Source organism: Dendrobates tinctorius, unplaced genomic scaffold, assembly GCF_039654945.1.
Source record: "Dendrobates tinctorius isolate UK_male_01 unplaced genomic scaffold, ASM3965494v1 ptg000070l, whole genome shotgun sequence".
Taxonomy (NCBI): Eukaryota; Metazoa; Chordata; class Amphibia; order Anura; family Dendrobatidae; genus Dendrobates; species Dendrobates tinctorius.
The window spans coordinates 44,320,323-44,336,962 of NW_027361738.1; the positions used below are offsets into that span (position 1 = coordinate 44,320,323).

Sequence of the window (16,640 nt, forward strand, 5' to 3'; positions counted from 1 at the left end):
CCATCTGTAGTGGGCAATACCTGGATTGCACACCTTAATTTGTTTTATCAGCCGCACTGCAGACAATCATGAGCCGACTTAAGGGGCCGGGAGCGGCAGAAAAATTAAAGGAGTTTGCTAGACCTGACCCCGCTGAAAGTGCGCGGCACAATAGGAGCACATCCTCTCAAATTCAGTGCAAAAATCGCCCTTCTGGGGGTGAGGAGGAGACGGATCAGGAAGAATTGACCCTTAAACAAGCGTCTGCACAGTTGATGCAGGCTATCTCATTGACCAGGACATCCCTGACAGAGAAAATTGAGGATGTTTATACAGAGGTGGGGAGACTCCGTCAGGATATGCAGGCCATGAAGGGACGCATTACGGAGGTGGAGACGAGGGTGTCCAGGGTGGAAGATACCATTACACCTATGGAGGCTAAATTAACGAAGGTGGCGGGCTCCGTGAATGCCTGGAAGCAAAAGGCGGATGATTTAGAAAACAGAATGCACAGGAATAATATACTTATTGTTGGACTGCCTGAGCGCTCGGAAGGTCAGCATCCTGAGCAGTTTCTGGAGGATTGGCTTAAGACCTCCTTAGGGGACGAATTCTCCTCAGTGTTCGCCGTTGAAAGAGCTCACAGGGTCCCTACAAGACCCCTGCCTCCGGGGGCCCCACCTCGACCATTCCTGGCACGCCTGCTCAACTGCAAGGACAGAGACACCATCTTACGTCTGGCGCGCCTGAAAAGTCCTATTAAATTCAATAATGTTGTCTTTTCCATCTTTCCGGACTTCTCCGTGGAGCTGCAGAAACAGCGGGCGCAGTTCTTCGAGGTCAAGAAGCGACTCAGAGACAGGAACATTGTATATTCTGTGATATATCCAGCCCGGCTCCGAGTTGTCCATGAGGGTTCTTCTGTATTTTTTACGGATCCGGCGGAAGCGACTGAATGGCTGCGGTCCCATGGGGGAACCCCTGCGAGGGAGTCCTAATGGGGCGACTGTTATTTCGGATCCTTTCAACCAAAGGTGTAATTGGAGCTCTCCCGGCGAGTTCCCAGATACCAGCTATACCGGACACTGTGCTCAGTGATGGTATCCCCTTGTTCATTTTCTGTTGGGGGCGTAAGACTGTACGCCTATGTTACTAGGTTCCTGCATTGCTTTTGCTTTTTCTTTTTTAAAAGTTTTTTTATGTTTGTTGTTGTTTAGATAGAGGCTGCAGCCGACGTCAAATTCTGCTATCTGTGTGGACTCTCTGCACCTGGCTCGGGCACCATTATACACCATATTTGAATGGATGGTAAAGGGTTCTGAGCTGATTTGTATGACCTGGAATGTGAGGGGCATAAAAACCCCTCGCAAGAAAATTAAGGTATTCTCACAGGTCAGACAATACCGTCCTCACATATTGACCCTAGTAGAGATGCATCTGACCAGGGATACAGTTCGGTGGGTGCAAAAACCGTGGGTGCAGTGGTTTATGCATTCTTTTCACACCAGCTACTCAAGGGGAGTTTCTCTATTAATTCATAAGGATGTTCGGTGGGAGGTCAGGGAAGCCCGGCAAGACCCCGAGGGACGATTTGTGTTTGTTCATGCGCTGATTGACTCTCGGAAATACGTCATCCTTTGTATTTACAATCCCCCTCCAGCCAATATATCAATTATCCAGAAGGCATTGAGCTTCGCTTTAAGTTACCCAGACGCACATGTCATCTGTATGGGAGATTTTAATCTGGTCATGAATAGCCATCTTGATAAATTGAGACTGGGCGATGGAATACAGGGTGGGGTCCCCCCCCCCGGGCACATCCCAACTGTCACAATTCATGGCGGGGAGTGGGTGGCTAGATCTATGGAGAGTGCACCATCCAGAGACGAGGGAATACACTTGCCATTCCTCCACTAAACGCTCTCTGTCTCGCATAGACTACATTTTTGGATCCAGCGATCTGGCGGCATGGGTGGAGGACATTTAAACACGGGAACAGGGGAGTTTCGGATCATGGTCCAGTCATTCTCAAACTTAAATATGGGCCATTGACTAACAGAATAGCATGGAAGCTGAACCCTTTTTGGCTGAAGTTGATAACACCCCCTGATAGTACGATAGATCAGCTACGTTGCTTCATCTCGTCCCACCCCGAAATATTAATATATTTTGGGATGCTCTTAAAGCCTATTTACGGGGTTGTCTATCCTCTACGATTTCTCACATTAAGCGGGTGACATCGGAGGAAGATGGCGAGATGGAGCGACATCTGAAGGACTTGGAGGCAGCCTATATATCGGATCAATCTAACAGTAATAGGATAGAATGGATGACCGCTCAAAGGTTATATGCTCAATACACGGACACCAAGACGAAACGTAAATTATTTTTTGCCCGGCAGTCTTATTTTGAGATGGGGAATCAGGCGAGTAAGTTTCTGGCCTACTTAGTACGACAGCATAATGCAACCAAAACAATTCTACAGATCCGTGATTCAGATGGTACATTGGTTTCCTCAACGGAGGAGATACTAAAGTGCTTTTCTGACTATTATGGCTCATTGTACAATTCTAAGACAGATGTGGATGGCCCAGAGTGTTTGGACTATTTGTTAGATATAGAGTTTCCCACGCTAAGTCCTTCCCATCAGGCCTATATGGATGCTGAGTTTACTCTGGAGGAGGTAGAGGATGCCATAAAAGACATGGCCTCCGGGAAGGCCCCTGGGCCGGATGGATTTCCTATGGAGTTATATAGAAAATATCAGGATATACTGGCGCCCCTTTTGTTGACAGTGTTTTGTGGGATTTGGGAGGGGGGATGCATGCCGGAGTCTTTTTATGAGGCCAGTATAATAGTTCTAAAAAAGGAGGGGAAGGACCCTTTGGATTGTGGATCTTATAGGCCTATATCACTAGTAAATGTGGATTATAAAATTTTTACAAAAATTTTAGCCAAAAGAGTAAATACAGTTATATTGGATCTTGTACACCCTGATCAGACGGGTTTTATGCCGGGTAAGAGCACTTCCACAAATATCAGACGTGTCCAGTCAGTGGCCCAATATAGTTCTCTGGTACCGGATAATGAATGGGCATTGGCATCACTAGATGCGGCCAAGGCCTTTAACTCACTTGATTGGCCTTTTCTCCGTGCATGTTTGCAGAGATATGGATTTGGCGAAAGATTCCAAAACTGGGTCAATGTCGTATACATGAAGCCCAAGGCCCAGGTCATCGTAAATAGCTCCATATCTGAATCATTTTCATTGCATAGGGGAACCCGTCAGGGGTGTCCTCTTTCCCCGGCCCTTTTTGCTCTCGCTATTGAGGCGCTGGCAATTCGTATAAGATTATCCCCTGATATCGCTGGTATAGAGATAGCGGGTCGGACGGATACCATATGATGCTGATGATATGGTGATATTTATGGACAAAACAGAGGAAACCCTAACAAGAGTGATTACTACCATAAATAAATTTAGTAAATATTCTGGCCTTTACATAAATTGGGATAAATCTGCTTTGATGCCTCTTTCCCATGCTCCAATGCCACGACTTGAGACTCTCTCCCTGCTGCCCATCGTGACCAGTTTCAAATATTTGGGGGTTCATATCTCTAAGGGCAATAAATTTGATCTACAACTCAATATACAACACACTGCTGGAGACGGTTAGGGGTAAATTTGCGATCTGGGGTAAGCTTCCATTGTCTGTAGCCGGACGTATTAATTTAATTAAAATGATATTACTCCCCAAGCTTAACTACTTTCTTCAACATAGTGCGGTGGTGGTGCCCAAATCCTTTTTTGCTCATTTAAATTCCCAAACCACATCCTTTATTTGGGGGAAAGCCAGGCCTAAACTAAAGCTGACCACTCTACAGAGGCCCAAGAGGGGAGGGGGGGCAGCATTACCCAATTTCTTTTTATATTATCTAGCTGGACAGGCCAAGGCCTTAAGTGCATGGATGCCTGGAGGCCACCTCCCGAATTCTGAGAGTCATCTTCTTCATGCTGCAGGGACTGGTTGCCCACTAGGTATTTTAGAAATGAGGAAAATAAATGTCCCTAGACTGCTGCCTCTGCTCCGTCTGGCACGATCGATATGGAGACAGATTAAGGGGGTGGTTGGATTTGGCGATGTTATAGCTGAAATGCCCCTGTGGAATAATGACTACCTTCGCGGTGCTGCGTGAACATCCATCTGCCGAGTTCTGGGTTCAGTACGGTGTCTCTACGATAGGTGATCTATACAATCATGGTACTTTAATATCCTTTGAGCAATTACAAGTCAATCGCGGTGTCCCGAGATACCAGTTTTTCCGTTATCTACAACTAAGGTCAGCTTTTCAATCGCATATGAGAAATCTAGATATGAGTGATGCCATTTCGTCTCTGCCCTTGATAGGGATCCTCAAGTCACAGGGCCTTCAAGGTCTCATCTCCTCTCTATATACATATATGTTGTCAGTGGGGACAGAATGCGCCATAGACTCCGTTAAGAAGAAATGGGACAGGCTCATTCCTGATACACGGGATGAGGAATGGGAAGAAATTCTGGAGTCGCCAATCTGGGTGTCTCCGTCTGCCAACAACAGGATGATACAATTGTACATTATTAATCAATCATATTTGACCCCAATTCAACTCTTTAAGATGGGCCGATATCCGTCATCGGAATGTTTGAGATGTCATTCAATGGATGCAGACTTTATTCATATGATTTGGTGCTGTCCTGTTGTTGTGCAATTCTGGAGAGGGGTGACGTCATTATTAACATCCTTGGTACAAACACCTGTTCCCCTCGAACCGCTGATAGGTCTGTTTGGAGTGTGGGATGAGGAGACGTGGGGTCATTATGTTGGGATTTTTCTATGGGAGACACTGTTCATGGCACGAAAGATACTGGCACTACGATGGATGGGGAATTCAACTCCTTCTCTTGGGTCCTGGGATCACTCTCGTAAATTCGATTATCCCATATGAAAGGACACTGTATCAGAATAGAGGGTGCCCGGGTAAATTTAAAAAGATTTGGGAGAGATGGAACTCCCCTCACTTTACCTTGCAGAGCGGAGATGTCGCACAATAAACTGCTTGCTATATAGAAGTAGGCTGCAGAATAGTTAATGTTTTAGTAGATGTAGGTAGAGTTTAGAAGCCAGGCAGGTTTTATTACTGGTACAATAACATAACACCATTGTGATTCAATTGGTATTATGTCTGCTTTATTTACATACAATTGATGCACATATTATGCCTCATGTCTTCATGCTAATTGTACATATCTATTTTGTACTAGGCTTAACATTTTGTACTGAATGTATGTATTGCAAAACTGCTTATGGTTTAATAAACGAATTTAAAAAAAAAAAAAAAAATCATTAAAATATAATAAGAAAAAGTTATAAAAACGCAATGTGTATGCAGGGGGCAAGGAAAAAAACAAAAATGGCTGGTAAAGTAATATATATACACAATCTAAGAGGTGAAAAATAGATCTCTGTATAATCATTGTACATATCAATCAATATGTGTAATCAAGATAGTTATCACCCATATAAAAGAGATATACAACTATTAAAATAGAGTTTGCGCAATATACTGCAAGTACTGAAGTCAATATGCACTATGGTGGATAATCACAAGGAGCATATAGTACAAGGTAAAGTGCAAGTGTGAGAGGAACCATTCATCTCTTCAAATAATCAGTCATAGATCAAAAAATAAAGTGCAATAGTGAAAGTAATATACAAAGTGTACACTGACCAAAAGGTGCTTTCCTGCCCCCTGCACACACCACTCCCTACGCGCGTTTTGCTACCGCTTTGTCAGGAAGAGTAGATGGGCAGAATCTCCTTATGTGTATCCGCCGGTTTCTCGCCTGTCTTCTAAGACAGTCTTGTCTCTACCAGATGGTGCATCCCTTAGTGATTCTACGGATAGACAGAATTCTTGGCTATTCAGCTTTTGAAGCAGCTGACGCCTTCCTTCTGTCCCATTTTTGCCTCCACCTGGGTGGTAAAGTCCAGGTCTGTCTTGGCAGGAATGCTTTGCCAGGGTATCCTGGCGACAGCTCCTCTGGATGAGATGGCAGATTTGACAGAGCAGATTGCCCATGCCGGCAAATATCTTTTGACCGCTTCCTTGGATATGGCCGGTTGTTCCGCCAGGGCTACCAGCAATATCGTTGCTATTCGCCACATTCTTTGGTTGAAAGCGTGGAATGCAAATCCACCGTCAAAAAAGTCCCTTACTGGCCTTTACTTCCAAGGCTCAAATAATTTCTGATGCTACCGACGGAAAAAGCACCTCGCTTCCCCAATCCAAGCCGAAACGTCTTTTTAATGAGGAGGTAACTTCAGTTTCGTTCCTTTTGGCTCTTTTCTGCTTCAGTAACTTCCGCCTAGCAGGACTGCTCCTTCCTCCCAAGGGGAAAGGAAGAAGCCGTCTTTCAAATCTAGCTTCTCCTCGGCGTGACGGGTCGCCCCCACCCTGGAATCTCTCCAGGGTTTGAGGCCGGCTTCTTCTCTTCCAGAATGCCTGGTTGTTGGTGGTCGACGATGCCTGGGTCAGAGAGATACTGCAACGCTCTCTCTCTAGCAACACAGCTCGCGTTCCCTTGCGCTGGATTCTGGGGCTCCTCACACTGAAGCACACAGTTTCTGATGAAGCTCTGGGTGTAGACTGAAAACGTTCAACTTACGTGTGCACAGTAAAATGGAACTTTTTTCTCATCACTACCTTTTTGAGTGCCAAGTTTTTTTGATTATATGGGTCAGAGAGATTGTCACGTCCAGTTACAATATCGACTTTTCTTCCCTCCCCAGGAAGACGTTTATTTTGTTCTTGCCCGCCAAGACATCTGTCTCAGGCTGCAGGGTTTCTTCAGGCCGTCTCTTCCCTATTATGCACAGGAGTAATTGTACCCGTTCCCCGGAACGAACAGTGGGTTCTACTCCAATCTTTTCATAGTCCCGAAGAAGGACGGATCGCTTTGTCCGATTTTGGACCTCAAGCGATTGAGCCACCACGTTCGGATCCATCATTTCAGGATGGAGTCCCTACATTTGGTAATCACCTCCATGAAACCGGGAGAATTTCTTTGTTCTGTAGACATTCAAGATGCTTATCTTCACATTCCTGTTTGTGTTCAGCATCAGAGATTCCTACGGTTTGTGATCCAGGAGGATTACTATCAGTTCACGGCCCTTCCCTTCGGCCTGGCCTCTGCCCCCAGCGTGTTCATAAAGGTCATGGCAATGGTCATGTCCATCCTTCGCTCCAAGGGGTTTCTCATAATCCCTTACTTGGACGAACTTCTGATCAAGTGGGAGCCCCGTCGAGAATGTGACCTGAGTCTCCAGATCACTCTAGACACTCTGGTCCATCTCGGCTGGCTAGTCAACAAGGAGAAATCCTCCCTGACCCCAGCACAGCACCTGGTGTTTCTGGGCATGAGGTTCGACACGTCCCAAACCCGTGTCTTCCTTCCAAAGGAGAAGGTTTTCTCCCAATACCAGGGGGTCCGCATGCTAAAGCGACCAGCTCCTCTCCCCCTACAGTCCTGCACGAGAGTTCTGGGGAAGAAGATTGCCGTAATGGAAGCTGTGCCTTTTGCCCAGTTTTATATGCATCCTCTTCAGCTGGCCCTCTTGTCGGCTTGGGAGAAGAGGACCTTCTCCCTGGACCAACCCGTGCTTCTGCCTCTCAAGGTGATACAGTCCCTGACCTGATGGATGCTATCGGCATCAGTCCTACGAGGGAAGTCCTTCCTTCCTTTCCGGTGGCATGTCATCACCACCGATGCCAGTCTCGTCAGTTGGGGAACGGTCTTTCTACATCACACAGTGCAGGGTCGCTGGAATTCCCAAGAAGCCACTCTCCTCATCAATCTGGATATCAAGGCAGTTTTCTTTGCCCTTCGCCGTTGACAGCTCCTCACAGGCTAGCCGTCCGCATACAGTTGGACAATGCCACCGCCATGGCCTACATAAACTGTCAGGGCGGGACTCACAGCAAACGGGTTATGATAGAGATAGCAAGGATTCTGCAATGGGCAGAACGTGACATTCCCACCATATCAGCAGTGCACATTCCTGGGGTGGAAAATTGGGCTGCCGATTTTCTGAGCCGTGAGGGTCTCATATCGGGCAAGTGGTCTCTCAGCCCCGCTGTTTTCCACCAGATATGCCAGAAGGACACACCGGACATCGACCTGATGGCTTCTCGGATGAACCGCAAGGTTCCTCAGTAGGTAGCCAAGTCCTGGGGTCCACTAACCATCGATTGCGATGCTTTAGTAATCCTGTGGTCCAAATTCCATCTGCCTTATCTTTTTCCGCCTCTCCCCTTGATTCCAAGAGTCGTGAAAAAGATAAAGGCAGAAGGGATTCCCGTAATCCTGATAGCTCCAGACTGGTACGCTGAGCTGGTAGACATGCTCATGGACGTCCAGATCTTCTTTCGCAAGGCCCCCCTCTTCCACCAGAGTTCACAGCCTCTGAGTTTAACGGCATGGCCGTTGAGGCCGCAGTTCTGAGGGAGGCTGTTTTTTCCCATCATATCATTCAGACCTTAATTAGGGCGAGAAAAGCAGCATCCTCGCGTATCTACCACAGATACTGGAAGGTGGTGTGAGGACAACAGTTTGGTTCCTATGTCCTTCCATCCTTGGTTTTCTACAAGCAGGTCTTAACTCGGGTCTATCACTCAGTACCCTTAAGGGGCAAGTTTCTGCTCTTTCAATTCTTTTACAATGAAATCTAGAGTCTCGTTCCCAGGTGAAGACTTTTCTTCAAGGAGTCGCCCTTATCGTCCCCGATCCATGGGATCTTAACCTTGTCCTTGGTGCACTCCAGGGTGCTTCTTTTGAGTCCATTCAAGACATTCCGTTTTCTCTCCTGCCTTAGAAAGTTGCCTTCTTAGTTGCCATTACGTCCATCAGGAGAGTCTCTGAGCTAGCGGCATTATCCTGCTGTTCTCCGTTCCTGATTCTACATCAGGACAAGGTAGTTCTCAGACCAGTTCCTTCCTTCCTACCTAAGGAGGTCTCTTCATTTCACATCAATGAAGACATTGTCCTTCATTCTCTATGCCCGTCTCCGGTCCATTCCCTGGAGAAAACCCGCCACAAGATTGATCTGGTAAGAGCTATCCGAGTCTACCTGTCAAGGACTGCTTCCTTTAGCTACTCTGATGCCTTGTTTGTCATCTCTGAGGGTCGTCATAAGGGGCTCCCAGCTTCTAAGTCCACTATTGGCCGTTGATTTTGTTCCGCAATATTGGAGGCATACCACGTTTAGGACAAAAGCCTCCACCGGGGGTGAAGGCTCACTCCACTCGGGCGGTGGGGGATTCCTGGGCAGTTCGTCATCAGGCCTCGGCTTTACAGATATGTAAGGCTGCGACCTGGTCATCTTTGCACACCTTTGCAAGGTTTTACAGGGTTCATACTCATGCCTCGTCTGATGCAGGCCTGGGAAGGAAGGTGCTACAGGCGGCGGTTTCGTACCGGCCGACCTAAGTCTGTTTTTTCTTTGAATTCTCTCTTTTCCCACCCTTGGGACTGCTTTGGGACGTCCCATGGTTACCTGTGTCTTCCAATGAAGTGATAAAGAAAGAGGGGTTTTTCGTACTCACCGTAAAATCTTTCTTGTAGCCATCATTGGGGACACAGCAGCCTCCCTAATTGTTTGTACCTCTATTGGGCCTATGTGCCTTTGTTGTTGGGTTGGTACATAGGTTGAGTTTTTGGTTGCTTCTCCTTCTTTACCACTAGCTGAAGAGCTTTGTGCCTGTCGGTGGGTGTTTACTGCTGAGGTGGAGCTATTTTCCTTTTTTGCCTAGTGTCAGCCTACTTGCGCCAGCAGCATACACCCATGGTTACCTGTGTCCACCAATGAAGGCTCCAAGAAAGATTTTACGGTGAGTACAAAAAATCCCTCTTTTCCCTCTTCTATTACAGCAGTCTGTTTCTTCACCCACCCCATCATTTGAGTGACTTGTGAGGGATTTTCAATATTTGGGTAACCCCACAGATGAAACATTTTTTCATGTTTCTATTGCATATTAAAATAAATTTAAAATAGTGCTTATCCTATAATTCATGTACTCAGCCTCTTCTTCAGTGAGAACAAGGACTTTTTGAGGATGGCTGGAATCCCCCTGATCGATATTCTTTGTCATGTATTATTCACATTATGTACCTGGATAGGTGCAGATGGCCTGCTTGAGGTTTGTGCAGCCTCAATGTGGTACCTTGCACACTTATACAGCGTATCTATCATTTCTTATTTTGCTACTATCTAACAGGTAGCAGATCAGTGTGGTTCCAGGTCCTGAGTACTTCGGCTATCACTGAAAAAGTAGTCGGCTGCTCATCAGGCAGAAGCATTGATCTTCTGCCTGATTGTGTGCAACAAGAGGTGTACAAAAACTAAATAGAAATGGGGATGATTTTGTCAAGGCTTTTATGCCAGAAAGCTAGTGTAAAAACTTTATAAGGTCGCAAATTTTGTAACTTGGGCGTCGTCACGCCAGTGGGAATCAGCTCTGCCAGAATGGGTGGAGCTGGAGAAGAGGCAATATTATTAATGGCCACACCTGCTTGTAAAATTCCTTAAATGTACTAGTGTTTTGTACTCCAAAAATGCTATTCTAGTGTACAACTGGAGTAGCATTTCTGGGGCGGCGAATGGTGGGGCTGAATTCTTTAAAGAGGTTGTACATTACTTTATCATTGATGACCCATCCTTAGGATAGGTTCTCCATGTCAGATCGTGGGGGTGCAATACTCGGCACCTCTGCCGTTCAGCTGTTTTTGTGCTGGTGGTGGCCACTAGACCGAACTGCTCAATTGCGGGCAGGTACAGGACATCCGCCTCCTATTCAAATCAATAGAAGGCGGATATCCACTATGCTGCATAGAAGATTGAGCAGCTCCGCAGTTGAGCAATTGCGGCTGCGGACGCCGAGAACAGCTGATCAGCAGGTTGCCGCATGTCAGACCCTGATAGATCAGACATTGAAGACCTATCCTAAGGATGGCTAATCAATGATATAGTAATGGACAACCTGTTTAAGTGTGGTACACCAGTCCTGATGAATCAGCCCCTATGAGCTCATTCTCCAGTTGGTGTACAGGCTTGTAGTCCTTCTGTTGAGCATGTAAACTGCTCTCTGTTTTCTCCTACGCCTCATTGGGGGACACAGACAGTGGGTCTTTTGCTGCTTGCCACTAGGAGGACACTAAGTAAACACAGAAAAAAGTTAACTCCTCCCCTGCAGTATACACCCTCTCGCTGTCTGGGAATTCCCCTGTTCTTGCTTAGTGTCTGTAGGAGGCGCTTGGGTCTGGCTTCAGACCCCACCGTTTTTATTTTATTTTTGAATTGTCTGTAAATTTTTATTTTTTAATTAACGGAGTGAAGGGGACGATGGTTCCTTTCTACTGCCCGCTCTCCCCCGAACCAACAACAGGCAAGCACGCGGAGTATACCTCCCCGTACACTTTCCTGCGACGACTGGGGCTGATTCTTCTGGCGATGGTTCCTTTTACGGTTTCAGTTTTTGGAGCTTCAGGAGCAGCTTTTTTCCCATCTTTTGCGGCCACTTGAGTGGCTAAGGCAATGGCCACTTGGGCAGGTCTTAATTACTGCCTTCCAAGGTAGCAATCCTCCTCCGGAGACAACCATTATCACCAAGGAGATAATTCACGCAGGGGATTTTGAAGTAGACGACTCTTTAGATGCCGCTCATTGCGCTGCTAAGGCAACCGCTAATGCAGTTTCCATCAGAAGAGCCCTATGGCTACGCGACTGGCGGGCAGATTCCACCTCCAGAGACTTCTCTGCCGTATCAAACTGGTCACCTGTTTGGACAAGAAACTAGACCAGCTCATTTCTGACACTTACGGGGGGAAGAGTAGGTTTCTTCCCCAAAAAGGGGCTGCCCGGCCGTTTTCGGAATCAACAGCCGACTCGTTTTTCGACCTTTTTCGCAACAGCTCCAGCTGGTCCTCCACAACCTTCTCTTCCGGATCAGGTCGGTCCCCGTGTGGTTCCCCGGTCTCTCACAGACCTAACCACTCTTGGAAACCCAGGCCGACAGCATCTGGATCTAACGAAGCATATCCCATAGATCCTCTACTCAATGACTTGTTGTGGTATCCGGCAGACACCAACAAAGTAGGCAGCAGTCTGCTATCATTCAGTCACAGCCTTCCTTCGGGCCGTTCATGCGCCGCAAAGGGACGGAGTCATCCTTCCAGTCCCTCAAGACGAATGGTTTAGTGTTTTTTTATTAAAATCTTTCTTTGTGGTTTCAAAGAAGGAAAGAACGATGCGGTCCATACTGGACCTCAAGCTGTTAAATCAGTTTGTCAAAGTACGGTGATTCCGAATGGAATTCCTCCGATCGGTGTCTCCTCCATGCAAAAGGGAGAGTCCCTATCATCCAGCAGTTCCTGCGTTTTGCAATTCGAGAAGAACACTTCTAGTTCGTTGCCTTGCCCTTCGGTCTCGCCACCGCCCCCATGGCGGCTGTCATGGCCATTCTCCACGCTCAGGGAGTGGTGGTACTGCCGTATCTGGACGACCTGCTGATCAAGGGTCTATCCCTTCCAGCCTGCGAGAAATCCGTGGATATCACAGTAAATACACATTCTCGCCTGGGTCGGAAGATAAACTTCGAAAAGTCTTCCCCAAAACCGGTTCAGCAGATTTCCTTTTTGGAATTGATCTTGGACTCTTCCCGCGGGTTGGTCATTCTCCCTCCAGAAAAGACCCAAGCCTTACAACAGGCAGCATGGACTCCTTCCCGACTGGTTTCTCACTCCATACGTTTTCAGCATGATAGTTCTCGGAAACATGGTGCCAGAGATGGGAGCGGTCCCATTCGCACAGTTCCATTTCCGCCCTTTACAACATGCATTTCTATTAACTTGGGACAAGAACTCGTTCTCCCTGGACCGCCGATTCCTTCAGTCCCTGCGGGTCAGACGAGCCCCCAAGCGGGGGACACTGAAATCCTCCGAGTTAAGGGAAGTTCTTTCTCCCAGTACGATGGTCGGTGGTGACCATCGACACCAGTCTCCTAGGCTAGTGTGCGGTTTTTTCTTCGTCACCACACGGCACAGAGTCGTTGGTTAATTCGAGAGTCACGTCTCCCCATCAACATCTTGGACATTCGAGCGATCAAATTAGCTCTACTGAGTTTCCACCATCTCCTCACAGGTCACCTCATCAGGATCTAATCCGACAACACCACGGTTGTGGCTTATATCAACCATCAGGGGGGTACTTGGAGCAATATGGACATGCACGAAGTGAGTCACATGCTCCATTGGGCCGAGACCAACCATTCGCCCATCTCAGCAATCCACACCCCGGGTGTGGACAATTGGCCCGTTGTTTTTCTCTCGCCAGTCGCCAGGCCTTGCCTCAGGAGAGTGGTCTCTTCATCCGGAAGTTTTTTCAGCAGATCTGCCATCGCTGGGGGACTCCGGATGTGGAGCATATGGCCTAAAGACTAAACAACAGGGCTCCTTGATTCATTACCCGAGCGGACACCCTAGTTCTGCCATGGCACCGGTTCCGGCTCCCGTGCATTCTTCCCTTGCTCCCGAGGGTCATCAAGAAAATTAGAGCAGAGGGAATACCAGTGATCCTAGTCACGCCAGATTGGTCTCGCCGGCCCTGGTATGCAGAACTAGTACAACTAGTCGCCGGCGTTCCCTGGCGACTTCTAGATCGCATGGATCTACTCTCACAGGGCCCGATTTACCACCAGAACTCTGGGGCCCTGTCTTTGACGGCGTGGCCGTTGAATCCTGGTTTTTAGCACAGACTGTTTTTTCTCCCGATGTGATTTCCACCATGATTAGTGTTAGGAAGCCCGTGTCCATGTGCACTTATCACCGCACCTGGAGAACCTTCTTCTTGTGGAGCAAGGACCGTGGTCAATCCCCTCTGGTGTTTTCTATTCTTTCCATATTGGAATTCCTACAATCTAGATTAACGTCAGGTCTCGCGCTTAACTCGCTCAAGGGCCAGATTTCAGTCTTGTCAGTGCTATTCCAATGCAAAATTGCCACCGGACTTCAGATGAAGACATTCATTCAGAGAGTCTCCCAGGTGGTGCCTCTATATTTTAAGGGCCATTGGAATTATGGGACTTTAACTTGGTTCTCGGAGCCTTACAGGAGGCTCTTTTCGAACCAATGCAGGACGTACCACTCGCTATTCTCTCTTGGAAGGTGGTCTTTCTAGCGACAATTACGTCAATTGCACAAGATTCTGAATTTGCAGCCCTGTCGTGCCGTCCTCCATTCCTGAATTTTCATCAGGACGAGGCAGCTCTCAGGACGTCCCCGTCTTTCCTGCCCAAAGTCGGGTCTTCTTTTCATCTCAATGAAGAAATTGTTTGGCCTTCCTTCCGTTCGGCTCCAGTCCATTGCATTGAGAGGGCCTTCCACACCCCCGATGTGGTCAAGGCTCTGAGACTGTACATCTCGCGGACGGCTCCCTTCCACAAGTCAGATGCCCTGTTCCTACTTCCACAGGGGCATAGGAAAGGTCTAGCTGCTTCAAAAACCACGCTAGCCAGGTGGATTTGCTTGGCTATTCAGGAATCCTACCGTCTCCGGGACACGCCTGTCCCAGCAGGGATTCAGGCGCATTCTATCCGCTCAGTGGGCGCCTCTTGGGCCATTCGGCACCAGGCGTCGGCAGAACAGCTCTTCAACGCTGCGACTTAGTCCAGCCTGCATACCTTTACAAAACATTACCAAATTCATTCTCAGGCCTGTCTGCAAGGCTGCGACTTGGTCCAGCCTGTATACCTTTACAAAACATTACCAAATTCATGTTCAGGCCTCTGCGGATGTAGCTCTTGGCAGACGCATCCTGCAATCGGCAGTACCACAGTGTTAAGCCAGTGGTACATGGGGTATTAGCAGTTGTATGCTCCCCACCCAGGGGCTGCTTTAGGACGTCTCACTGTCTGTGTCCCCCAATGAGGCGTAGGAGAAATAGGGATTTTTGCGTACTCACCGTAAAATCCTTTTTTCCGAGCCAATCATTGGGTGACACAGCACCCACCCTGTTTGGTCTATTGGCTCACTGTAGCATTTTTAGGTTTCGGCAGAGTTATGATTATTGTCATTCGTTTAATGCTTCTGCTTTTTTCACCGAACTGGGGAATTCCCAGCCAGCGAGAGGGTGTATACTGCAGGGGAGGAGCTAACTTTTTTCTGTGTTTACTTAGTGTCCTAGTGGCAAGCAGCATAACACCCACTGTCTGTGTCCCCCAATGATTGGCTCGGAGAAAAGGATTTTATGGTGAGTACACAAAAATCCCTATTTTGTGCTTGCTGAGCAGCGCTCTGAAGAGTGTTTTTTGGGGCAATCTGTGACAATCTAAGGATCCAGACTACACATGTTGGGTACTACCTATCGTTTTAAAAAAAATTATATCTTTTTAACTGCTGGTTGTTTAGGGAGGAGAGCTGCTTATGTTCTATAATTTTTTTTACAACTTGCAGGTCACAGAAATGATGCTGTTCAAAATGTAGGGGTTGTCACCAAGGTGGACACTCAGCGTCTGACAATGTTCCTTCGTTCTGCCTGTCAGGTTGGTCTGGTCCGATATTCTGAGCATGTTGCATAAGCTTCTTACTTCCTTTTTTATTATTTTTGTAACTTTGCCAACATATAATTATTGTAATTGAATGTTTGATTGCTTTTATTTTTTTCTACTTTGAAACTAATGTGTCTATGTCTAGGTCGTCACTATTCTGCTAGAAGAGGATCGTGCTGAAAAGCAATCTAATTACAAGGTTCAGTCTAAAGACCCCTGCCTGGCCATCAGCGAGAGCTGCTTCCATTTAAATAGCAACCTAGCTTTTCTCCAAGGTAGAAAAAAAAATCTATCCATTGACATTCCCCTGTTTCTACTTCTGATCATGTATTTAAGCTAAAGCAAACGTTATTACAGTTCTAGATCATCACTCCAGGGCTCTTGGCACTCTTTCTTCCCCCTTTATTTAGGGGCCATTTGCATTGATCAATTGTGACGACACAGCATTTATTCTTAATTAGGCCAGACGTATTATTCGGAAGGGAGCACACACTGACCCCCGTGTCTCCAAACCAATTATCGGGAAGGAGTGTTTGAGGTCGCCAATCACCTGATGATGCATGAGCAAAATGTGAGATCATTTTTAAGCTTGCTTAATTAAATACCATGGTTCTCTCTGCAGCACATCAGAATTTGTAAACCTCACGTGCTGATAAGAACACTGATATTTCATGCACACAGAACAATCATAGTAACAGTCGTTCTGTATGCAAAGAAATGCGGACAGCCTGTCTAAATCACTGCGGATTAGCCAGTAGAAATGCAACCTTAATTATTGATATTGAAAACTCCTCGGCTTCTTTGATGTTGTTTAGTAAATAATGCTTTGTCTAACTAGATTAGGGCCACAATGGCCATGTGTAGTGCTGACCTGGGGTATTGCGGCTAAAGCCCCCGTCACACACAGCGATCTCGCTGCTGAGTCACAAGTTTTGTGATGCAATAGCGATCTCACCAGCGAGATCGCTGTGTGTGACACTGACCAGCGACCGGCCCCCCCTGCCGGTTGTCGCTGATCATC

General features: G+C 47.1%; 1 protein-coding gene across 2 annotated transcripts in view; it reads left to right on the plus strand.

Annotated features, from left to right (window-relative positions):
- Positions 1–16,640, plus strand: part of DYNC2I1 (dynein 2 intermediate chain 1) — a 135,933-nt gene that overhangs the window by 64,158 nt on the left and 55,135 nt on the right. For both annotated transcript variants that reach the window (XM_073581612.1, XM_073581613.1), the window contains 2 exons: positions 15,525–15,613; positions 15,765–15,894. In XM_073581612.1, the coding sequence (XP_073437713.1) occupies positions 15,525–15,613; positions 15,765–15,894 (219 nt within the window). The remainder of the gene's footprint in view (positions 1–15,524; positions 15,614–15,764; positions 15,895–16,640) is intronic.